Source organism: Lycium barbarum, chromosome 1 (assembly GCF_019175385.1).
Source record: "Lycium barbarum isolate Lr01 chromosome 1, ASM1917538v2, whole genome shotgun sequence".
Taxonomy (NCBI): domain Eukaryota; kingdom Viridiplantae; phylum Streptophyta; class Magnoliopsida; order Solanales; family Solanaceae; genus Lycium; species Lycium barbarum.
Window position 1 is genome coordinate 159,776,931 of NC_083337.1, and position 24,580 is coordinate 159,801,510.

The 24,580-nt window shown below is 32.5% G+C and overlaps 3 protein-coding genes and 1 non-coding gene across 6 annotated transcripts; 3 read left to right on the forward strand and 1 right to left on the reverse strand.

Annotated features, from left to right (window-relative positions):
- Nucleotides 1-1,059: 1,059 nt before the first annotated feature.
- On the forward strand, nt 1,060-6,743 carry LOC132601414 (GDSL esterase/lipase At5g62930). Of its 2 annotated transcripts, XM_060314500.1 has the most exons (7): nt 1,060-1,391; nt 1,487-1,564; nt 2,912-2,986; nt 3,567-3,707; nt 5,051-5,127; nt 5,806-5,970; nt 6,296-6,743. In XM_060314500.1, the coding sequence occupies exons 1-7, from the start codon at nt 1,293-1,295 to the stop codon at nt 6,468-6,470; spliced, it is 810 nt and encodes a 269-aa protein (XP_060170483.1). In that variant the 5' UTR covers nt 1,060-1,292; the 3' UTR covers nt 6,471-6,743. The 2 variants fall into 2 exon arrangements, with proteins under 2 accessions (XP_060170483.1, XP_060170485.1); XM_060314502.1 differs by lacking the exon at nt 2,912-2,986 and having other exon boundaries at nt 1,068-1,391.
- A 3,277-nt stretch (nt 6,744-10,020) lies between these two features.
- LOC132625852 (transcription factor MYB98-like) lies at nt 10,021-13,767 on the forward strand. Its single transcript, XM_060340447.1, has 3 exons — nt 10,021-10,627; nt 11,042-11,168; nt 12,803-13,767. The coding sequence occupies exons 1-3, from the start codon at nt 10,077-10,079 to the stop codon at nt 13,355-13,357; spliced, it is 1,233 nt and encodes a 410-aa protein (XP_060196430.1). The 5' UTR covers nt 10,021-10,076; the 3' UTR covers nt 13,358-13,767.
- Nucleotides 13,722-13,793, reverse strand: TRNAQ-CUG (transfer RNA glutamine (anticodon CUG)). Its single transcript has one exon. It is a non-coding gene; the product is annotated as a tRNA-Gln (tRNA).
- Nucleotides 13,794-17,113: 3,320 nt separating this feature from the next.
- Nucleotides 17,114-21,118, forward strand: LOC132601429 (large ribosomal subunit protein eL42). Of its 2 annotated transcripts, none has more exons than XM_060314512.1 (4): nt 17,114-17,255; nt 18,037-18,216; nt 20,730-20,804; nt 20,888-21,118. In XM_060314512.1, the coding sequence occupies exons 1-4, from the start codon at nt 17,253-17,255 to the stop codon at nt 20,945-20,947; spliced, it is 318 nt and encodes a 105-aa protein (XP_060170495.1). In that variant the 5' UTR covers nt 17,114-17,252; the 3' UTR covers nt 20,948-21,118. The 2 variants fall into 2 exon arrangements, with proteins under 2 accessions (XP_060170495.1, XP_060170492.1); XM_060314509.1 differs by lacking the exon at nt 17,114-17,255 and adding an exon at nt 17,404-17,448.
- The last annotated feature ends 3,462 nt before the right edge of the window (nt 21,119-24,580 follow it).

Genomic DNA, 24,580 nt, shown 5'->3' on the forward strand with positions numbered 1-24,580 from the left:
CCTTGCGATTTTTTTTTACGGAGCGGGATTCGAATCCAGAACCTTAGAATATTTTTGACTACTTTTTAAAGCGAACGACAAAATTAAAGACCAGCACCTTTGAAGGACAATCCTTGCAATAAAATGTTGTTATCTTGATTCTTGTGAATAAAAAGTTACATATTTGGCCGGACGGTTAAAAATAATTACATTCGCTAGCTAAAATATGTATATTTTTGGTATAAAAAAAAATATACAGTTATCGACTATCATTTTGATGAGTTGCTATATTTTAGTATAAAAAAAATACATTTGTCACCTATTATTTGGATGGACGATTATACATTGTAGTTTTCTCTAGTAATTTAGTAAATGTGTGCTTGTGAATGCACAACTTACCCATTACAAAACGATTCGATTCTATGAGTAACATCAACTATGAAAGAAGAACAAATTAATAAGAGCAAAACAAGACTTGGATTCAATTATTCAAATAACCTGAGTGAAACTTTGGTACACATTACCTTCAACTAAGAGTAGTACCATTGTCTAGTCCTAGCTTTCATCTATCAAAAGAAAATTAAAATTAAAGGCAAGAAACAAATATTGAGAATATCCAATAGTACACTATAAGAAGATATCCACTAAAATGGCATTTGCTTTTTGGTTCTAGTTTTTAACACCGAAAAAGGCTCAAATATGTCATCGAACTATCGGAAATGACTCATTTATGTCACTCGTCAATAGATTGGCTCATTTATGCCATTGTCGTTACCAAAATGGCTCATTCATGCCATTTTTCATTAATTTGGTTCGGATTTTTTAATTAATTTGGGATTTAAAATTGGGTTAGTTTAATTAAACAACACAGATCTGGCCACGTGTCATATCTGGTATTGTAAAACCCGTGTTAATAAAAAATGGCATGAATAAGCCATTTTGGGAAGGGTGATGGTATAAATGAGTCATTTTGGTAACAGTGATAGACATAAATGAGCCAAACTATCGACGAATGACATAAATGAGTCATTTTCGACAGTTCACTAGCATATTTGAGCTGGTTGAAAATCTGGTGCATAGAAGTCAGATGAAAAATAAACTTTACGGAAATATTACTACGTTTTTAGTTTTTAAATACATTGGTCTTTGATAATGTATTCTTTTCACCTTTAAATTGGGTTCTTCCATTTTTCCCTTGTCTTGTTGTGCAATAGGAAAGAAAAAAGAATCAAAGAATTTGGTTTGAATTTTTATTTGTATGCATATGTATAAATATTGAGTGAGAAAGATTGAAGTGAAAGAGTGTGTAGAAAATGAGGCCACAAATAGTATTATTTGGGGACTCAATCACTGAACAATCTTTCAGATTAGGTGGTTGGGGTGCTTCTCTTGCTGATACTTATTCTCGCAAGGTTTCTTCTTTTTCTTTCATCAAGTTGATCTTTTTAATGATAATACGCTTCTAATTATATAAAGTACTAATTGGATTTGATGTATTATTATAAAGGTTGATATATTGAATCGTGGGTATGGTGGATACAACACTAGATGGGCATTGTTCTTGCTCCATCACCTATTTCCACTGGTATGTATGTAAGCATTTTCAATTCTTGCTACATTTTTTATAACTTTGTTTTTGATCTTATTATTACCTTATGATTATAATTGGAGGTAGAATATTTGTGGGGTTGGATTGATTTTGTGTATTTTGTTTGGTACATTGCTAAAATTTATAGTTTTGATAAAGGGTAGGATCAGGAATTTTACTGAATTGGCAACTCAAAGGGCACTAAGAAAAATAAAGTTTTTTTTTTTTTTTGTAATTTGTAATCTGTAGTTGGAAATCTACTGAATTCAATGATATGTGTCTTAATGAAATGGGCTTGAATAGAGCAGGATGGTTATTGAGGATTCACATAGCCGACCACAACTTATTTTGGATGTTAGTACCTCATCATTATAGTTGGAGGTAGAATGTTTGTTGGGTTGTAATGATTTAGGATATTTTGTTGGAGTACAATGCTAAATTTTATAGTTTTGATGAAGAGTGAGATCAGGAATTTTACTGAATTTGCGTAAATCAATGAGTACTAAGAGAAAGAAAGATTTTTGTTTTTGTGATCTGTAGTTGGAAATCTACTGAATTCGTTGATATGTGCCTTAATGAAATGGGCTTGAATAGAGCAAGATCGATACGGAGGATTCATATAGCCGATCCCAGCTTGTTGATTGTAGTTGAGGATAGGACATTTGAGTGTTGTAATGATTTTTAAGTGTGTGCTTTGGGATGCTATTTTAATTTCCCATTTGGGAACTAATTTGTAGTTCACTGCTATTTCACAGTTAGGTAAAGGGTAAGATCAAGAGTTTTATGTATTTGCAAAATCAATAGGGATGAAGGAAAGGAGGGATTTGTTGTCTGTAGTCTGTAGTCTGCAGTTGGGGTGAAACTTATATTACAATATAGGGAGGGAATTGTTTCAATTATATAGGCATGAGTTTTGATCCTTATGAAGAAGGCTTTTGTGTAACTTTCTTGTAGCTCGCTCGGTAGCGCCTTATTTTTATTTTTTTTGAAATCTATTTTTAATGGAGTCGATGGCTTTATGCTTACTTTGAGTTTCATTGAACAATGGAATCAAGAAAGACTTATGGAAAAAGGGACAATATTGAATGCAATCAACCTTCAATATTGTTCTTAGATCTCTAGGTTACCTGCTTGTTCATTTGCATTCTGTTATTCTTATTATCTTGCTGCTATTATTGTCTTTTCTTTCTGATGCCTTTTCATCTTTTCTTGAGCTGAGGGTCTATCGGAAACAGCCTCTCTACCTTTACAAGGTAGGGGTAAGGTCTGCGTATATTCTACCCTCCCCAGACCCCACCTGGTGGGACTATACTGGTTATGGTGTTGTTGTTGTATTGAATGCAGTCAACAAGGTTAGTAGTGAGGGACAAGAGGAGAGGCACTGTTCACTTTGTTGTCCATCAGTGGGATTCGACAATGGTACAGCTGTGAATACCCACTTTTCCTCTCACAAATTTTATTTTAGAAGGTAAAAAAGACATCTGTGATGTTCTAACGGAGGGTACAAGGAATGAAGTCAATGTAAATTTCCTTAAGGTCACAGTTTCGTGAGAGACCCAAAAATAGTTAGTTTCTTGTTCTGGAATTTTCAAGTAATTCAGAATTTTATAGAGAACAAAAGATGAAACTGGTCATGGAGCAACCGACTTCTGTGACTAGCCTCATCAACAAGCTGAGTTTTTGTTGCTTGCTTTGGCAGTTTACAAGTATAAAAACAGTACTGTCTTTTACTGTCTATGCTGCAATAAAGATGCTCCTTCTTTTCAACCTTGCTTTTTCCAATTTCCTAGTGAGTAAGTTTGTTCAGGATCCTATTCAATCAAGCTAAATTATGGGGCTATTTGTTAGATCCAGCTGCCTCAGATTTGAGGTTATTAATACAAAACACAAATTTTGATAGTTTTGAATTTGATATATACAAAGGTCTGTCGTGGTCATGAGCTGCACTGTTTCTTATTGCCAAATCTTCTGATTAGTGTATCTTTTGTTAATATTGCAGGATGCTCCAATGCCTCCTGTTGCTGCCACTATATTTTTTGGAGCCAATGATGCTGCTCTTTTGGGAAGAACCAGTGAAAGACAACATGTACCACTTGAGGAATATAAGGAAAACCTAAGAAGAATTATACAACATTTTAAGGTTTAGAATTTTCCCAACTCAATCATGCCTGTTTGTTGCTAAATGTTGTCTCTCAAATGTGCTAAAATTTTCCTCCTAAATATGTTTGTCTGTGGAAGACTTCTCCTGTAATAAAAAATCACAGGATCTAGAAGGTTAAAAGGATAGCGTTAATAGTGGCAATGGGAAATATTAGTAATATTAAGCCAATGCAGCAAAGCAATAAGTGTTATATGGTATGAGGAATAAGTGAAACACAGAGTTACTATCCCCCATAAAACGAAAAAGATTGTAAAATTTATAGGTAGTTTTTCCGCATAATTAGATATAGAAGCCAGTAGAAGCTTTCTGTCGTATGACCAGGGTACTGAAGAATCAAATTGAGCCTCCTAGGCTGAGCTATTATTTAAAGCTTGACAATTTGTGAACAATATTTTTGAGGTCAGGTTCATAATCATTTCTGTCTCTGGGAGTACCGTGTCCCGGCGATTTTGTAAATTGTGGAATAACTAAAGTAAATGAACACTTTATAGATCTTAGTAGCAAATTTATGAAGCTTCACTTCCCACTTTGATTTCGAGTATCATGTGTTAATCAAATAACTTATAGTATTATAGGCTAATATATTCTTGAAGGTTGATAGCGTTATCTGCCTCTTATCTGTACCTTTTCTTCTTCTCATTGCTCCCTTTAGAAAAGGACCACCTATATTACATGGAATTAGGTACGAGTAGAGAATTCAGATATGAATTTGACAGGGTATATGCTATTTTTAGCGTGTTTGAATTGTATTTTCAAGGCTAATACAAAGTACAGATATACATGTCAAACCTGTTTGACACAATTACATCTTGGCAAAGATAAGAGTCAGTGTAGCATAGAGGGACACATATTCGTCAGTAACATCAGAAAGAGTTAAGAGTCTGTGTAACATAGAGGAACACATATTCGTCAGTAATATCAGAAAGAATGAAATATCTATTAAACAAAGTTTGGAAGTCCTATGTAAGTTGTCTAATGGTAGCCCATAATGGGGTGCAACCTCTCAAGAAAACTTAGTTGCTATGCGAGTTGAAAGACATGCAGATTCTGCCCAATAGTTGGTTCATACTCTCGCTAAAATGATAGATTTCTAGCATAAGTGAATGACTTCACTTAAAACCCAAAAGATTTGCGAAAGAAAAAGAGATCATTTAGATTTGCAGGAATGTCTAACTTTACCAACTATTTATTACCATAAATAATGAGCAAAAGTACAATACTCTTAATATATATATATATATATATATATATATATATAAACAAAATTCTGGTTTGAGCTTTGCTCTCTTTCATATATCTCATTCATCTTATTTATGACACAGAAATGCTCCCCGTCAATGCTGCTATTGCTGATAACTCCACCACCAGTTGATGAAGCAGGACGGTTTGGACATGCAAGGTACAATCCACTTTCTCTCCTATTGGTACATAGAAATAATGAGGCAACCAATTGCTCTTTTAAAAAACTCTATGGTGTCTGAGATGTTCGAGAATCTTCTTGACACGCCCGGGAGCTCCTTTTAGCAATGGGATCCGGAGAGATAAACCAACCTCTCAAAATATGAACTGGAGAGAATAAGAAAACTTCTCAGGGAAACCCCAAAAAAGAGAAGGCAATATGAATGATAGACTACAACTATTGCTGCAAAGACAGCTTCGGCATCATTAGGCATTGTCCCTTGATCATGGCTATCAGACAATACCCAATGTAGCAGCCCCATATGCAGTTGTCACAAAGAGACCAAACCGCCACTAGTGTCCCCACATCAGAGTACATTTCTTTCTACAACTCTTACAGCAACAGTAAAGCAAATGATCTTTCTAAGTATAGATGAATGTTTCAAGACCCCATGGCCTTCTAGCAGTATGACCCGTGCCTTTTATGATTTACTCCAGGAACATCATTTCATATTCTTTGGTCATTTTTCCTTTTAGCCATTTTTTTCCTCTAAAAACAAAACAGTTCTGTTTTTAAAAGTTCCAAGTGGATCAAATCTATCAGTGAAACCAAGTTTTCTTTTTCCACTGAATCAAATATTATTGTGCTAGGGTGTGTTAATTTTCAATTTAAAAACAGGTCTATGTATGGAGACAAGGCAATGCAATTGCCAGAAAGGACAAACGAAGTGGCTGGAGAGTATGCAAAACAGTGTGTTGAATTGGCAAGGGAGCTAGGTCTCCCTTCCATCAATCTATGGTCTAAAATGCAGGAAACAGAGGGTTGGCAAATAAAATTCCTCAGGTAAGTGACAACATCACCACGTGCTTTTAAGTACAAACTGCGTAGTTCCATTAATATTTGAAGTTCTTGGTGCTATATGGTGTTTAGAGGAAAGATCATGCCTATGTATGTTTAATAAGAATGATTGGGGGTTAGGGGGAAGGGGAGGGGGTGATTGGTGTGGAGATACGCTGATGGCCTCAGTTAGTAGCAAACAGTTGCATTCTTGTCATGACATCATCAATATATATGCGTCTTGGCAGTTACTCTGAACTCAATACTTATGTTGATATTCTTAGTGGTGAAATGTGAAAATTCTTATTTATTCTGTTTTATTTTGCTATAGTGATGGCTTACATCTTACACCAGAAGGCAATGCCATCGTTTACCAAGAAGTCGTTAAAGTGCTCAATGAAACAAGTCTCTCTGCCACGAAGATGTCTTCTGATGTCCCTCACCATTCAGAAATCGATGGGCAAAACCCCGAGAAGGCCTTCAAGCTACAATGCCCTGCTATCTAACCCTATATTCTGTCCTTTATGTATCAACGAAAAACCAGCATTCAAGAGTAGCAATTGGTTTCAGGGGTATATAGAGACGCTTTCATCAGCAATTGATTTTAAGACAGATGACAGTTGAATAATCTATAAAAGAATCCTATTCGAATTGATTTATATACAGAAAATTCTCTGTGCCTTGATGAACATAGACGTTTTGGATTGTGTATACAACCTCCTCAACATTGTGGTCTGAAATGTTATGCCTTCAATAATATCTACAGGTTTGAAATGCAACGGAGTAGAAAGCTTAGCTAATGTTTTGTAGTACCACAATTGCTTTTACTACCAAAAATGAGGTCAGAGATGCCAAGTAGTCGTTTGGCCATGCTATTTGAAATCATGAATTCATATTTTGATTTCAAATCAGCGTTTGTTTGTGAAAGTTGCACAAAATTTTAACTTCAACTTCATATCATGATTTCAGATCCCAAATTCTCCTAAAAGTAGGATTTGGGATTTCAAATCATGATTTAAATTTATTTTTTAAAAATGTAAAACTTGACTCGTAAGTTTATATTTTGTAAAAAAAGATCTATATGTTGGTATAAATATTTTTTAAATGTAAAACTCGACTCAAAATAACAATGTTGGTTCGTCTTCTCAGTCATCTAATTGGAAATGCTTGCTTGATGTGAAGAGAATGTCTGTACCATATGGGAAGATTATATCAAAAGAATAGTTATACTGCAACTCATGTTCAATTTTCCTTTTTATTGAACTAAAGATCGATCAATAGATGTTGTATTTTTTAGAAAGGCTTTTTTGGTAGTATATTAACTTTGTTATAAACTATGATTTGCTTATTTGGTAAGATTGTATAAGAGTTGGGGAAATTTTGATAGTTTTCACAACTTGTGAGGTTTATGAGAAAAAATACAACTTAAGAAATCCAAATTGTTTGTTCAAATAAAACTTTAACTTCCAACCAACCTGATATCATATAATGATTTCATATCATGATTTCAAATCATGTCCAAACAGGATTTAAGAGCTGCACATGTCCGTGCATCTTTTTATTTCGTATGATAAAAAAAGTAAAAAAAAAAATCAGCCTTCATATCAAGTGGGTGCAACAAATTTTGACAGGGTAAATTGGAGGATGAGCGCAACAAATTGTGACAGGGTAAAATCCAGATAAGGCTAAATAGCTTTTAGATACATAAAAGTTCTAAGGTTTTAAAACAAACTAGGCAAAAGACATGTAGGAATCTAGTAGTTCAATTGGTTGACTACATGAACTTTCACCTTGTTAGTGAAGGTTCGAATCCCCTCCCCCATTTTTTCTTCCCCAGCCCCCTATGTAACAAAAAAAAAAACTAGGCAAAAGACATAGATTGACCCCAGAACTATACTCAAAATTTCGATATTACACTCAAACTATTAAGGCGACCTATTACATCCCTGACAATCTAAAAAGTGAATTTAATATGCTAAGAGAGAACATTTTGTTCAAAAAGAGCTCGTTCATCTCACCTTTGTTTCCAATATATTTTACTTAGTGATGTGAGAGCGCTTTATATATTTTTTTCATCTATTAGTAAATTTAGACCAATAAGCCTATAAAATAATTTTTTCGAGGAAAGAGAGAACAAAATACGATAGGTGGCTGCTAAATTAAACTATTATAATAGGATTCAACATTACGTTTACTAAGTTTTACTATGTCATCTATGATAATTTACTAACTATTAATACCACTTTAATGTGACAAGTAGTAAATTCAGAATTTAATGTCACAATGGAGAGAGAGAGAGAGAGGGCTCTTCAGTTTACAAATCGAATTATTCATCTACTGTACTACTATAGTCTATATACTAAGGTTTAATTATTTTTTGAGGCACCTGTCTCATGTAGAATACTTTTGTGCAAAAAGTTTTTGCAAAGGTACTAAGACGAACATTTTAGTTGTCCAATTTACATGGTCAAAGAATTTATGAGTGAACTATAATGGTAAAAAATCTTTATGACAATTAAAGACTAGAATATAATACTGAACTACAACACGAACATGTTTTTGTTTACAAATGGTAAGTTATCCTTTCCAAAAATTAAAGTTGGTTTTCAACATAAATTCTCACATATCACTACATAAATATTTTGCTAAACAAAGTTCCATTTTTGAAACCTTATCATGTCACTCCCTTTAGGATAAAAACACCTGGTCATTTTTAACTAATGCAAAGGGCCAAAACTAAAATTGAAGAATGATAAAAAATGTGATTTTCTTTTGAGCCGAGGTTCTATTGAGAACAACCTTTCTATCTCATAAAGATAAAGATAAGGTTTGCGTACATCTTACTCTCTCCAGACCCTACTTGTGGGATTACACTAGGTATGTTGTTAATAAAAATTGTGATTTTGAAAATATGGCTATAGGAGAATTCGCAAAGAAACTTTATAATGCAGAGTCAAAATTTTATTAAATGGCAATAACCTTTTATTACATTCATTTAAACTAAAATTTAACAAGGAATTGCTACTATTGACTACTGCTTTAATTGAAGAAATGGCATTGACTTATTCTTCCGTAATCTTTGTGCAAAGCAATTTAAATTAAGTCAAAATGTTAATCTAAGAACGATAAATTTCGTATTGTGTGAGTTTAGCAATTGAAACAAATATTTAATGGTACATTTACTATGTCAATTAAGCAAATAGTAAACTCTTATGGATGGAAAAGAAAAAAGAAAGAAAAGATGAATAAAATATTTTATACCGATCTGGAAACTCATAGCAGCTACTAATTCTTTGTGACAATTAAGTTTGGATCTAATATTAGATACATATAAAATTGTCTTTTCTTCTATGTATATCCACCCATGGGAAAGATAGTATACTTACTTAATGATACATACTCAAGAAAAGATGAGGAAAATTTGGCCAAAAAAAAAAAAAAGTAAAGAATCACAGAGAAATCAGATTTTATTAGTCAATCTGTAAAATTCAACAAAAAGAGATATCTAACTTGGAAATCCAATCATTATGTAAAATTACCTCAATTTGGTAAGTACTTTGCTTAAGTCCTAACCAAAACAAGTCTGGTCTTTTGGAACATTTACCATTAGAGATATGATACAAAAGGTCGGATATAACTTATATATTTTAACTATTATTTTCTACACTGCTAACACAATTTTGTCTGTTAGCAGGTCATATATCATTTTTTTTTCAGATACTAATTTATTATTTTAATTTACCCGCGAATCTGCAATTACCTTATAAATGACCTAATAGTTAATAGAGTTCCTATATATGCATTGACATCATAAAAATATTTACATAATTTGATTACTGTTACACATAAACATATATTTACATAGAAATAACTAAAATCTTAATTAAAATTCCTTTTTTTTTTAATAATATCATAGTATATAGATTAAACTCCAAAAGGTCCAGATACATTCACATTTCACATTGCATTAAATCTCACTCCTTTACTACTACCATAAAGATAACAAAGAGAGAAGGTAATTAAATTAAAGATGAGGGAATGAGATGTATAGCTAGATAGCTCCATATTTTCCCCTCTAATTCCTCCATTTGCCTCAATCTAATTTCCTTCCAATGGAACTTGATCCAAGTAACAACCAAAACATTTCAATTCAGCCATTTTTTATGTCCAACAACATGTTGAAACCAGAAATAGATGATGATTTTTGCATACACTCTAAAGATTATCTTCAAGATTTTCAGCACCTTGATCTTAATTTTTCTTACAATACCTTCAACAACCCTGAAAATGTTATGATTGAAACCAATGGTTATTATGACCCATTTGATCCATTTTCCAATATTGAGGACAATTTTTCTTCGTTAGGGGATTTTAACTTTAGTTCTGAGCTTAATCCATTTGATCAGGAAAATGGAGAGAGTGGTAGCAGCAAAGACATGAAGAATAATTTTCATGATGCTGATGGTGATGAATTTGTGAAACCTTTGAACTTTGTTGTGCCTGATGATCAAAGTTCATGTGTCACTGGTGATCATAATGGTTCTTGCAAATTAGAAATTGGTGGAGGAAAGACTAATATTAAGAAGGTGAGTAGAAATCTAGGTGGTAGAGGGAGGAGGAAGTCTAAATCCGCTAAAGGACAATGGACAATTGAAGAAGACAGGTAATTAACCATATCGTGTGTTGAGTTATATGACTATCTCATTGGACATACTTCTAATTGGTTAATTATGTTATAACATCTTTATTTATATATGATTTCTTGAAATTGATCAACTTTTTTCAATTCTAAGTGTTTTCATCGAGTGGATAACTAGATTGACTTTGAAACAACAACGATTAAATACTCTAGCTATAAAACAGGCTTGTATTCTATCTTTGTTATTTTTTCTCGATAATGGAAAACAAATGTGAAAGCACCGAGTTAACCACATGCCTATTTCACTAAGCCTTTATCAGAGACAGTACCTAGATTTTTACGTCTCTTTTTTTTTCCCTTAAATAAATGGCTCGGGTTAATTTCTATTAAAAAACTTGATATTCTTATAAAATAGTACTAAATAGCTTATATGTGCAGGCTTTTGATCCATTTGGTAGAGAAATTTGGAATTAGAAAATGGTCTCAAATAGCTCAAATGCTCAAAGGGAGGATAGGCAAGCAATGTAGGGAGAGGTGGCACAACCATCTCAGACCTGATATAAAAGTAAGTATGTTCTTTTTTTCTTATTTCTTTCTTTGCAAATACTATTAAATTATTAATCTTGCTTCTGTTTAGGATCTTCCCTTAATATTGTATCATCTTTTTGTTAAATGCAAGTTAATCACATCCCTTGTAAAGGTTCTTTTTCTTTCTTTGTGATTGTTCTTTCTATTTATGTTCATGTGGTGAATTTTGTTAACAACTTCTCTATTGATTCAAGTAATATATACACGGAAATTTTCGCTCGTTGAAATCATTATTTAGTAAATGACTCTTTTTCTTTTATATTACTTGTGAATTTTTTAAACCACGATTTAAATATCTCTTTTGAGCAAACTGAAAATCTTATAAAAAAGATTAGAGGATGATCTAAAACTTTTTAAGCTAATTATTACAAATCTTAGACAATAGTATAATATTTTGTTTGTAAGGTTTGAGATGTATACATGAGCAAACATTAGACTAGAATCTGACATTCTCCGAAAGGATACTTTTCAAGAGTTATATTTGCACACAGAGGTTAATCTAGGATTTCTCAAGCAGGGGTTCAGAACTAAAAAAAAGAAAAAATATATTAAGCGGGAATTGATCCCTAGTCCTCTAGGTAAATAACTCAACTTTCAACCAAGTGCGTCATTTGGTCTTTTATAGCATGTGTTCCAGTAGGTAGTATTATACTAATTTTAGAAAATATATACATAAAATACCTAATTTTACGGCGAGACCACGTGTTCACGTGCTCCAAAAATAGGGCCTAAAATCGCCCTTGTTTGCACAACTTATAAAAATATGGACAAATCTAAATGGTGATTTAAAAAGGAGGATTTGCATAAACAATCCACCAAGTATAAAAAAAAAACTCACACTATCAATAGTTTAACCTATACAGTAGATTAGTTACCATTTTTATTAGGTTAGCGATCACTAATGTTTACTATAAAGATTAATTATAATAACTATATACTGATGTGATTTGGTTGTGCAAATATTCTCTGCATGTAATTACCTTACAAATGACCTGATTGTGCCGATCGTGGATGCATAAAATTTCAATTGTTTCTATATTTGTGTTGTCTATAAGGATTTGGTCCGTAAGCTTTGAGGATATATATATATATATATGCAAATATTCTATCAGAGTCTAATGCTCTCCGAAAGAATATTTTTCAAAGAGCTATATTTGCACAATATTGAAAAATATGGACAAAATTTAAATGATGATCTAAAAAAGGGACACTTGCATAAATCAACCCACGGACAAGTATAAATATTTTTTCACACTATCATTGTCGTTTAATCTAGAGTCTAACGTTTCCGGGAGGATATTTTTCAAGAGTAGTATTTGCATACCTTCTAAAAATATGGACAAAATCTAAATGGTGTCTAAAAACAGACATCTAAATAAATCAGCCCACGGAGAAGGGCAAAGCTTTTTCAGACTATCACTTTGGTTTACTTAGATAGCAGGTTATTTACAATTACTAATGTTTATTATGAGGACTAATTTATATTTAATTACTTTACAAATAACCTTATTGTATAAATATTTTTTACACGTAGTTACCTTACAAATAACCTAATTGTGTAGACCGTCCGTGCATAGAACTTAACATTTTTTCTACATTTGTGTTGTCCAGAAGGATTTGTGGACGGAGGAGGAAGACAGGATCTTAATCGAAGCTCATGGTGAAGTGGGAAATAAATGGGCAGAAATTGCAAAAAGACTTCCTGGAAGAACTGAAAATTCAATTAAGAACCATTGGAATGCAACAAAAAGAAGGCAATTTTCAAGAAGAAAATGCCGTACCAAATGGCCAAGGCCTAGTTCTCTCCTCCAGAATTATATCAAAAGTTTGAACTTGGAAAAAGGAAGCAGCAAAAAAAATTCTCAAATCAATGACACAAATTCTAGTGCCAAAGTCATGAAGGTATCACCTAAGACAGAAGCCATTGAATTTTGCCAAGGCAATAATATTGGTGATTATGATTTCATGAGTGAAGCTCCAGAATTTGCATTGGATGATAAATTTTTTGAAGATATTCCTCATGTTGGTCCTTCCATTATGGATCAGAATTATGAGAAATGCATGGGAATGGAGATTATGCCTTGTTATGAAATGCCTACATTGATGCAAGGTGAAGTCAATAAGGAGATTGATTTGATGGAGATGATTTCGAGAGTTAATCCATAGATATATGTAGTGTTTTACAACACTTAAATAAGTATATTCCTGATCAAGAAAAATATAGATACATTTATACGTGTTTTTTCTCGTCAAGAAAACATGCGTCTAGTTGGAAATTAAGTATGAAAAAAAAAAGTACAGTTATATGTTGAGTATTGTTTGATTTCCTTTTGTTTTATGCTAGTTGTACCAATTTTATGTAGTGATACACTTTGTCTAGTACGTTATGTATTTCTTGGGTTAGACCTTGCATCTAAAGTGGTAGGTTATATGATTATATCTGCCTGTATTTGTGTACATATGCGTATCCTTTTTTTTTTTTTTTTTTTTTTACTGCTTTGTGAGGGAAAAAGAAAATCAAAAATAAGTAAGGTTCCACCGAGACTTGAACTCGGGTTACTGGTTTCAGAGTCCAATGTCCTGACCAGTAGACCATGGAACCAACTTTGTTATTGTACACTCCAAATAACACTAAAAATACATTCATGCTAACCAAGCAGAAGTGGCAACACTGGAAAAGAAATATCTACCACCTTAGTTGATCATCCACCCAACAACAACAACAACATACCCACTATATTCTCACGCGCAAACTTTTTAAATGCACTTTTATATATGCAGTTTGAGATATTTTATAAATTAGCACTTTTTTGTATTTTGTGTTTTACATTTTGAACTTTATTACTAACTAACGAGTATAAGAATGAGACAGGTCATTATCTAACAAATTTTGTCAAAGAAATCGAATATCTAACTTAAAATCTTAAGGCTAACATTATAATATTTTTACACTTGGATTTTAATGCGGAATTAGTAGTGTAACATTAACATGAACTTATCATATGTTTTTCTATACCACGTAAAAAGTGTGAACGTCTAATTTAAACCATTAAGCTAATGAGTGAAGTGATCCAAAACGTTCGTAAATAGTTTCTAAATGTTCCATTCCAGTGAGCAAGGATATCAACAGAAATAATGCATCTTATATGTTTTTGAGTACATTCAAAACATTCCATCAAGAAAACATTTGCAAATCAATAATAATACTTACACTTCGTTTCTTAAAAATTATGGGCAAAAAACATATATGTACATAGTAAGTGGGTATATTTAAAGAACGTGACGATACGTTTCAGTTTACAAAATATATTAATAGATTTGTTACAAAATCTATACGAATCAGGTAAATTAAAAAGAAGTAAATTAAACACATTAAATAAACTATTTTCCTTATTTTATCCACTTTTCTCTCCCCATTCAAAATAAGAGATATTGTTCTCTAATTTTCTCCAACTTTTACTCAAAAAGTCAATTCTAATCTGTAATTTTTATCCACAAAGTTCATACACCAGAAAACATATATGTATAATTTTTGTATGCAATATGTATAACTGTATAAATTCGTTATAATTTTTATATATGAAACATGTATAAAAATCGTATGTGTATTTTGATTATGATAAAGTACATTTAAATTGTATAAAATATAATCAAAGTATGTATAATAAATTTTTCATTGATACAAACCAAATTCCATACAAAGTTCATATACCAGAAAATAAATATGTATAAATTTTTGTATGCAATATGTATAAGTGTATAAATTCTTCATAATTTTTATGTATGAAATATGTGAAAAAGTTGTATGTATATTTTGATTATGATAAAGTACATATAAATTGTATAAAATCTAATCAAAGTATGTATAGATTATGAGAAAGTAAATATGTATAATAAGTTTTCTAATTGAAACAAACCAGATTCCATACACATTTCATATACGAATTCATATCGAATTTATTCGCATTTCATACACATTGTACCGTATATATCTAAATGATATATAGCAAATTTCATAAACATTTCATACATATATTAGTTTTCAACATTTTTGAAAACTACAGTTTACATAATATATAAAGATTCCAAACCCACAATGATCACACATATCTCAAAACGATACAAACCAATTTTTATATACAATTAATACACAGGTCAGTAATAAAAAAATACTTTGTGATATTGGTTTGAAAATGTATTCTAAGAGAGAATATGAATTTTAGTTCTGGAAATGGTGTCTGCATAGAGGGAGAGGGAGAGAAAGAGAAATCTTTTAAAAAAGTAGAAGAAGTTGATTGGTAACTATTCTAAAATTAAGCTCACATTTAAAATCAGATTCTTTTCCTTAAAAAAAAGCCTAAAATCGTGGGATCCCATCAAACTAAAATCTGGTATACTTTGTAATTTTATTGGTATGTTTTGTAAATAAGGAAAAGTATCCTTATGTTTTGTAATATAGAGTCTTAAGTAGTATTATTAGGTCATTTTCCCAAAAATTATTGTATCCATCAAATAAAGCCCGAACTGAATCTACATTAAAAAAAGGGATTTTCACATTGTGTAGTTGTATATCAAAATAATAAACGAAAACTCTACTTGTTTTTGTATATAATATACATATTTAAAACACAATCAATATATACTTGGCTAGGCAACAACAACAACATACCCGGCGGTTGTTATTATTTCAACCGAGCAGCCAAATGTGTTAAGAGCCGAAGAAATAATTCTGACTCGACAGTGAAGAAATTGCGTGGTTTGTCCTTCAAATGGGTTGGTCTTTAATTTTTACCTTTCAAAATCGAACTTATTCCTAGCGGGGTATAAATTCTTTAAGGGTCCGACATAACTTGTGAATATTATGATGCAAAAACATAAACTCATGCTCCGCGAAAAGTTACTTGTCTTGAGGGCCAACTATTAAATAACTTCACAAAATAGGGACAAAAGTGCAAATGATCCCCCGGCAGTTAGGCGTGGCCCAGGAAGGGCAATTCGCAGAATTGCCCTTCTTTTGGGGTGGTCTTTAAATTTTGCCCCTTATATTTGAAATCTTTAAATTTTGCCCTTCGGTTAAAAACCATGGGTTCCAAGTTCGAACCCCCGACAGTCAAAATTTTTAAAAAAATTCGCAAGGCAGAGTTTAAATTTCGCTATGCCCCCACCGGCATACGCTTGTGAAGGAATTACCAAAGTTATGCCAGACCCGGCATACTTATGCCAAGTCTGCCCATAAGGCATAAGTATGCCGGGTCCGACATAAATTTGGTAATTCCTTAACAAAAGTGTGTCGGGTCCGGCATACACGCGACCCAAACCTTGCCTTGCAATTTTTTTTTTTAATTTATGCTTGAGCGGGGGTTCGAACTCAGAACCTCATGATTTTTGCGTGAACGCTCAAAGTTGCAATGCGAAGGGCAAAAATTAAAAACCAGCAATATGAGGGGCATAATTTAAAGACCACAAATATGATGGGCAAAATTTAAAGACCACCCCAAAAGAAGGGCAATCCGCGCAAAAAAATGGCCCAGGAACATATCTTTTTGGCCATTTTTTCGCACGACAAACTTCACAGGCGCCGGTATCTAATTTTTGGTCTTTAATTTTTGCCATTTACTTGAAAAAATGACTGAAAATATCCAAGGTTCCGGGTTCAAACCCCCGCCCAGTTAAAAAAAAATTGCAAGATAACATTTTGCGAAAATTCTGCCTTAAAGCAAAAGTTTGCCTTACTTGCGAAGTTTTGCAAGACAATTTTTTTTTTAACTCTGCTAGAATTTGCGTTAAGGCCTAACTTTTGGCCAAACAGGCCTAATTTTGCTACAAAATTCTGCGTTGCAATTTTTTTTTATTCTTTTGACTAAACCGGTGTTCGAACCCAGAATCTCGGGATATTTTAGGGGAGGGATAAAAATTAAAGACCACCTCCAAATAAGGCCAATCGTGCAAATTACCCTTTTCTGGCCCAAGTCCAGTAATAGCCCAGCGTTCTTACTAAACCCTAAGCTGCAATACAAAACAGTCTCTTCACACATCTCAGGGTTATTATTCAACGGCGACAATGGTAATATACTTGTTACATTTTTCTCCTAAAATACGAATTTACAATACCTTGTGTCTGATGTACTATTCCTAAATGGATTTTAATTTTTTCTCGAGCCTGCTTAGGATTATGTGAGACATATTCAAAAACTTGGAGTAGCATTTATAGAAGCTGAAAAATAAAAATGAGCAGAACTTATGTAGCATTTAATTATGTATATGTTTCATTGCATATTGTAATGTTATGATGTTTTATTGTTGGGTTAACGGTGTTATTGTAACTTCCTCCGTCCCAATTTATGTGACACCTTTTGAATTTCGAGAGTCAACTAAGTTTTTCCTTGACTGGATTTTGTTTATATGTCTTTTAAATGTTTTAAGTTGTTAATCGTTGTGATTTATATTATTTTTTACGTACTTTCCAGATATATATGAATTTTATTTTTAAAAAAACTTGAGCTTTTATGTCCGAATTCTCGGTCAAAATGTAAAAGTTTGAATCTCAAAATTTCAATTGCGCCACATAAATTGGGACCGGCAGAGTATATCTTTTCATATCCAATAATGTTGTTTTATTTTTCTCGTAAAATATGAATCTAGAATACTATTCCTGCAATGTATTTTGATTTTTTTTTTTCTGGATCATGCTTAGCATTAAGTGGTTTATTAAAAATATTGTACTCTTTATAGAAGCGTGCTGCTAGTTTAATTATGTATATGTTTCATCGTGTTTAGTAATGATTTGATGTGTTATTATTGTTGGATTAACTGAGTTTTGGCTTTTGAATGTTTAACTCTTGAAGGTGAACGTTCCTAAGACAAAGAAGACCTACTGCAAGTCCAAGGACTGCAAGAAGCACACCTTGCATAAGGTCACACAATACAAGAAGGGGAAAGATAGCTTAGCTGCTCAGGGAAAGCGTCGTTATGATCGCAAGCAGTCTGGTTATGGTGGACAAACAAAACCCGTCTTCCATAAAAAGGTGAGAACCATTCCCTTCAACCTAGTCCGTATTGGCTGCCTATATATGTAGTCACTATCTATAAGATCCATTTTGGCTGATCTCAATCCAATAATCAATAACTTAGAGCCCGTTTGGATTGGCTTATAAGTTGTTTTCAGCTTTTTTGAGTGTTTGGCTGGCCAGCTTAAAGTCATTTTGTGCTTAAAATAAGCTCAAAAAAATAATTGGGCCCATTTGACTTATCTTATCTAAAACAGCTTATAAGCCAAAAAAAAATAAGTTAGACTACCCCAACTTATTTTTTTTAGCTTATAAGCTGTTTGCAGCTTATAGGCATAAGCCGATCCAAACAGGCTCTTAGTTTTCTCATTAGAAGTTTTCTATAATTTCTACTTGCATTGGCATTTGATAGAGTTTAATAAAAGTAGGCTTTATGATGAAAGAGTTGAAAGACATTTTTTAAGTGCTGTAGCTAATTCTATGAATAAGCAGTTACCTGTTTGGGGAAAGCTGAAACTAAGCTTTTGATGTGTTTGGACAAGAACTTTTTTTGGTTAAAGTAACTTAAATGCCTTTAAATTTGTTAAGAACTAAAATAAAGGTGATCATTGCAAGTTTTTTAGTTCTAAATCGATTCAGATACTAATTAATATAGGATGTCTGAATTTACTTTAAGAACTAAACTGATTGGATAAGGTTTTTCTAATAAATATAAGTTTATAGAATACCACTCTTATTAACTTTAAGAAATATGATATTCATTTGAGAGGATGTTGCTTCTAAGAAATTCAATAAAGATTTGGATATTCTTAATTGAAAGTAGCATAACTACATATTACTAAATTTGCTAAAATTTGAACAGTTTACATAAAATATTGTTGATCCAACAATAGTAAACCCCTGCAAATTTATGAAATTCCAAAGTACATAAGAAAAGGATTATGCAATATTGAGTATCAATTTAACCATACATGACTAATTATACCAAAATTAAAGAACTCAAACACAATAAATAAGAATCCTTATTGAAAAAAAAAAGAACTCAAACACAATAAATAAGAATCTCACAGCAACTGTATACATCATCCTGTTAAAGAAAAGGAGTTTGCATAGATGCTTGAAATGACCTTTAAATATTAAGAAAAAGAACATTAGCTTTTCCAGAGTTCTGTGGACGTGCATCATCCTCTTAAAAAAAGGAGTTTGCATAGATGCCTGAAATGACCTAGAAATAATAAGAAAAAGAACATAAGCTTTTCCGGAGTTGTAGGTTCTGATTTAGTGACAATTTGTAGTTGGGAAGGGACTAAAGAAAAACCAAGAAACTTATTGATGATACAAAATATGCATATTAGAATGTCCAGAAAAAGAAGCTAAAGATATAGCGGAATGCTAATACATAAAGCAAGGTTTGTTGATCCAGGACATCAAATAAGGTTATCCCACAAAATAATTGGCTGTTGCACGGAATCTAAGAAAAGTGTATTTTGCTAAAGATGATCGCATATTGGGAGTCGTTAGAGAGCAAGAAAAGGGCATCAAAGGGTATTTAGGGGGTTATAAAAAATGTGAAAGATAATAGAGTAAAATGCTTGGTCAAACCAAAATAGCTTTAAGCTAAAAAATCATAAGTTTTGGCTTCAAAGCACTTGACTTAAAGCCACTTTTGATGTTTACCAAACACCAGGATACAAAGTTGTTTGGCAAGTCTTTACAAGCTTGTCAAGCTAGCTTCTATGTAATTCTTGGCTTATTTCGGTCTTTGATAAAGATCAAACTGCTTCTAAGTCAAAACGAGTCAACCACTTATAGTTTTTGGCTTAAATGTTTTTGGGGTTTGACCCAGAATTTTACTTTGTTATCCATCATATTTTCTTATAATTCCACAATAACCTTTACTACACTAATAATCTTAAATCTACTCTCATTGAAAGAATCAGCTCACTTTTAGTGTTAACAGCTCTAAAGACATTAAGTTAGCTTATCAAAAGAAGATTTTATCAGCATTTTTGCCAAATGTATTAATTGCTTATATTCAGTTATAGCACTTCTATCCAAACACGCAACTGCTTGTTCATAAATAAACCAGCTTCAACATTTAAAAGGGAAAAAGTTATTATCTGCATCACACAACTGACACTAGTTGTGTGAGACTTCTTTTTACACTTGGTCCACTTTTTTGTGAGACAAAAAGAAGCCTCACACAACTAGTGTCAATCGTGTTAGACACATAATAATGTTTTTCCTTAAAGGTGGTTGTTCAACATGTAGTGCTTAAGAGTTGCATCAGTCCAGCCAAGCCAAACAGGCTCTGGATCGTCTCAATCCAATAATCGATGAACTTTGGATGGTGGTTGGCTTAATTTATTTTTGTAGAAATATGGAATATTTGTTATTGAATAAAACGCGAAAGAGGGAGAGAAGTAAGGAGATTGCCTATGATTAAGTATGTGGCATTGGTTTTTGACTTTCAAGGCTAGTTTTCTCATCATTGATTTGCATTGTCTTTCTTTATCACCATTCGAAACCAGGCAAAGACCACCAAGAAGATTGTCTTGAGATTGCAATGCCAAGGTTGCAAACACGTGTCGCAGCACCCAATCAAGGTCGGTTAACTGATAGATTTTTACTCTGCAGTTGCATTATTCATTATTATAAAAAAATATTCACTGTGCTTGGTGTTGTGCAGAGGTGCAAGCATTTTGAGATTGGTGGGGACAAGAAAGGAAAAGGAACCTCTCTTTTCTAGATTGCCTGTGAAGCAGAATTTGATCTTTCTCTTCTGTTCTGTTACACTTCAGATATTTTTGTTATATTGAATGTAGTTCAGGAGTTCTGTTATCGACTCATGATTAATTATGTGTTCTGTCAGTGATAATCTTATCAGGAGATGAAATGAATACTTCAAGTTTTTGATTTAGCAGTTTTTATATTTTCTTGTTGATGGAATGATGCTTAAGCATTGGCTGCATTGTCCTTGGCTGCATAAATTCGTATGTTTTGCTTCTCCAAAGTAGTCTTTATATCGAAACATGTCCTTTAACTCAACCTCAAAGCTATGATTGATGGAGTAAGGGTTGTGCAATGATCATGTAAGGATCAATAGCTCATTTTCTCAATCAACCTGAAACATTCACTCCTGCATAGTGTCTGTACATATAACCTCAAAGCCTAGTGTTTTTTTGTCTTGGTCAGAGGCAGTTTAGGAGCCTGGTGGCAGGTCTAGCTATTCTTATTGGGTCATTTAAATCTCATAATGTGTATTTCCTCTTTCTCCTAGCAGGACGTATCATTGTTATGATCCTCAATATGCGAGTATCTTTTGTTACTCTACTCTTCAAATATAATGAAATATAATGAACATTACATTACTATATCCTCAAATTGAACATTACATTACTATATCCTCTATAAATATAATGAAATTCGTTGTGAAAATTCATAAAATTTACAGCAAATAACTATTATATTTTTATTTTATTAAATATTAATATTTTTTTTGAATTTTCATAAGGTATTTCATTATATTTATAGAGGATATAGTAATGTAATGTTCATTTTAAGGTCTTGATCGGTGGGAGAATGATGTCGCAAAAGTCATTGAAAATGATAAATCTCTCATGAGCAGCTGGTTTCGTTGGTTTGGAATCTTCCAACAAGTTTGAGACACCAAATTCCAACCGCCATTAAGGGCTAGGGATTTGCTTGTGAAAGTATTCTTCAGCCTTACCTGTCTGAATTTGTTTGTCCAAGTATGATATTTTAAAACTTCAAAACTTTGTTGCTAAGAAAAAGTAAAAACTTTCTTGCCAAGAAAAAGTAAACTTTGGTTGAAAAAAGCGTTTCTAAAATAAGATTTGTGCCGACAGTTTGCAGGGTTCACTTTAACTCTCCTGTTAACATGTGCTGCAAGAAACAATTAAGTGTTCATAGACGTACATTTGTAGTGTGTATAGCAAAGCTTTGAAATATAGAATGTTTACAAATCACATAACAGGAAAACTAGTGTTATAGATAAAATATTTTAAGTGGGAGCCTCTTGATATTCATAATCAAGAGACTTGGTGCCTACGCCTGATAAAATATTTCTCAATATACGTTGAGTTCAAATTCATCATGTTAAAAGGGAAGGGACTTATAGGTGTTAGGCTACAATCTCGTAGTCAGTGGATTGTAATTTCACTTTTTCTCCCACTTATTATTTCTCTGTGAGAACTTTCTCTTTGCAACTCGGCTCTTTATAGATAGGCATTTATTTATTTATTTTCAATTAAAAAGGTATGAGTAGCCCCGAAAATTTTCAGTTATAATAATATTCTCAAAAACTCTTAGGTTCAAAGTCTTTGTATCAACGACCCTTAGACTGCATAGAGATAAGGAAAAATGATGGGATGTGCAACTGAACAGTCTTGTGTACTTTTAATCTTTAATAAAAATAAAAATTCTAATTTTACCTCCAAATTAATTTGGGAAACTAAAACCTTAAAAAGAGGGAAAAGAGGTGGAGGGATATTACGTTGCTTGTTGATCAAGTTTGACCATCTTTTCATCCCAAAAACAAAGGGGATGAAGTAATTTGTGGGACATACATAAAGGGGTGTTAGAATGTGGACCCTTCACCGACTAGAGTCCACTTCTTAATCAAAGAAACAAAGACTAATATGCGTTTTTTGTTTTTTCTTTCATTATGGAGTATGGCGTGTACGCTATTCTATACGCGTTAACAGTTTAACCGTCTGCTTTCTCATGCTCTATGTATGTGACCCCCCACCCGACTTGTCCACATCACCCAATACTTTCCTTATGATTATTTTCTTTTTTCCTTTCGTTTTAAACTTTTTGGGTTAGAGACTAAACCCGTGAATAATACAAGATGTTTTTTCTTTTCTTTTGAATTTTTTTTGATTGAAGTAGACTCCTGAATAGTATATGCAATGATTACGGAATAAAACGGATTAGGGCTTAAACTCTACCTCCAAAATTATTATGTGTTGATTTCTTATTTTTGTATGGTCGACTCCACATTTTGTCAGCAGTTATAAATACATCTAATACCCTTGTCGTTTGGCAGAACGTATAAGCTGGGATATCCCAAGATTAATTTTTATACCATATTTGGTAGAAGGTATAAATTAATCCCGAGATAAATTTATACCTTGTACCAAACATGGTACAAAAATTAGTGCTGGGATATCCCAGCTTATACCTTCTTATCCCACTTATACTGGGATTATTTTATACCATCTAAAAGATGGTATAAAATAATCCCAATAGATGGGATAAATTAGTCCCGGGATTATAATCCCGGGATAATTTCGACTATCTACCAAACGACCCCTTAATGTGAACTAATGTGTACTAATAGAGTCAGGGACGGAGCCAAGGGGTGGCCTGGATGTTCACCCGAACCCCTTTCGGCAAACAATTACCATGTATACACAAGGTTAACTTATTTTTTTTATGTATAAATAGTAGATGTTGAACCCCCTTAGTTTCCTCGTTTCTTAGTCTTTTATATTTTTTAACCCCTTAGTGAAAAATCCTGGCTTCGCCACTGAATACAGTTAAAGAGTTTTACTCAAAAATAGTTTTTCTTGTATTTTTTTTTTTTTTAAGAGCGGTAAGGTTTTTTCTGTTGCTACATTAATTAATGCACTGATGAAGTAACGAGGAAAAGAAGAAACGCAATGGATTGAGAAAGGCTTGACATTTACCCGCATTAAGTATTTATACCAAGCCAATAAAGTTAGTAGGCGTTTGGCCATGAGTTTTGAAATCATGGTTTCAAATCAGCGTTTGGACATGCGTTTGAAACCATGGTTTCAAACCCCAAATCATCCAAAAAGGCATGATTTGGATTTGAAACCATGGTTTCAACTTTTTAAAATATAAAATTTAACCCATAAGTTTATATTTTGTAAAAAAGGACCCATAAGTTGGTAGATATTTTTAACAATTACTCCCAACAATCATTTACCAATCTCATTAACTTCCACCAAAGTTTATTTATGTCTATCAACCTTTTAATTTTGTAAAAAAAGACCCATAGTTTAATTATATTTATTGAACTAAAATTTGTTCAATTGATGTTGTATTTTTAGAAAGGTCTTCTAGTATTAATTTTGAGCCGGTTGTTATGAATTAGTGTATTAATTTTGTTATGAACTATGACTTGCTCGTTTGGTAAGATTGTATAAGAATTGAGAATGTTTTGATAGTTTTCACAAACTTATGGGGGTTTTATGTCTATAAGAGAAAATACTTCTTAAAATATCCAAATTACATGTCCAAACATAATTTCAAACCATATCCAAACGGAGCCTTAAAGTCTAGCAGTTAAAAATTAAAGTAAAAATATAAACTCCACCACTTAATTATAGTC

Excerpts from the sequence above, each read along its gene's own strand:
- LOC132601414 (XM_060314500.1), top strand. The coding sequence starts at position 1,293 with ATGAGGCCACAAATAGTATTATTTGGGGACTCAATCACTGAACAATCT. Across the intron at positions 2,987-3,566 it reads ATCAGTGGGATTCGACAATG|GATGCTCCAATGCCTCCTGT; the intron begins GTACAGCTGTGA and ends TTAATATTGCAG. Across the intron at positions 3,708-5,050 it reads GAATTATACAACATTTTAAG|AAATGCTCCCCGTCAATGCT; the intron begins GTTTAGAATTTT and ends TTTATGACACAG.
- LOC132625852 (XM_060340447.1), top strand. The coding sequence starts at position 10,077 with ATGGAACTTGATCCAAGTAACAACCAAAACATTTCAATTCAGCCATTT. Across the intron at positions 10,628-11,041 it reads TGGACAATTGAAGAAGACAG|GCTTTTGATCCATTTGGTAG; the intron begins GTAATTAACCAT and ends TTATATGTGCAG. Across the intron at positions 11,169-12,802 it reads ATCTCAGACCTGATATAAAA|AAGGATTTGTGGACGGAGGA; the intron begins GTAAGTATGTTC and ends TGTGTTGTCCAG.
- LOC132601429 (XM_060314509.1), top strand. The coding sequence starts at position 17,419 with ATGAGCAGAACTTATGTAGCATTTAATTAT. Across the intron at positions 17,449-18,036 it reads CTTATGTAGCATTTAATTAT|GTGAACGTTCCTAAGACAAA; the intron begins GTATATGTTTCA and ends TAACTCTTGAAG. Across the intron at positions 20,805-20,887 it reads TGTCGCAGCACCCAATCAAG|AGGTGCAAGCATTTTGAGAT; the intron begins GTCGGTTAACTG and ends GGTGTTGTGCAG.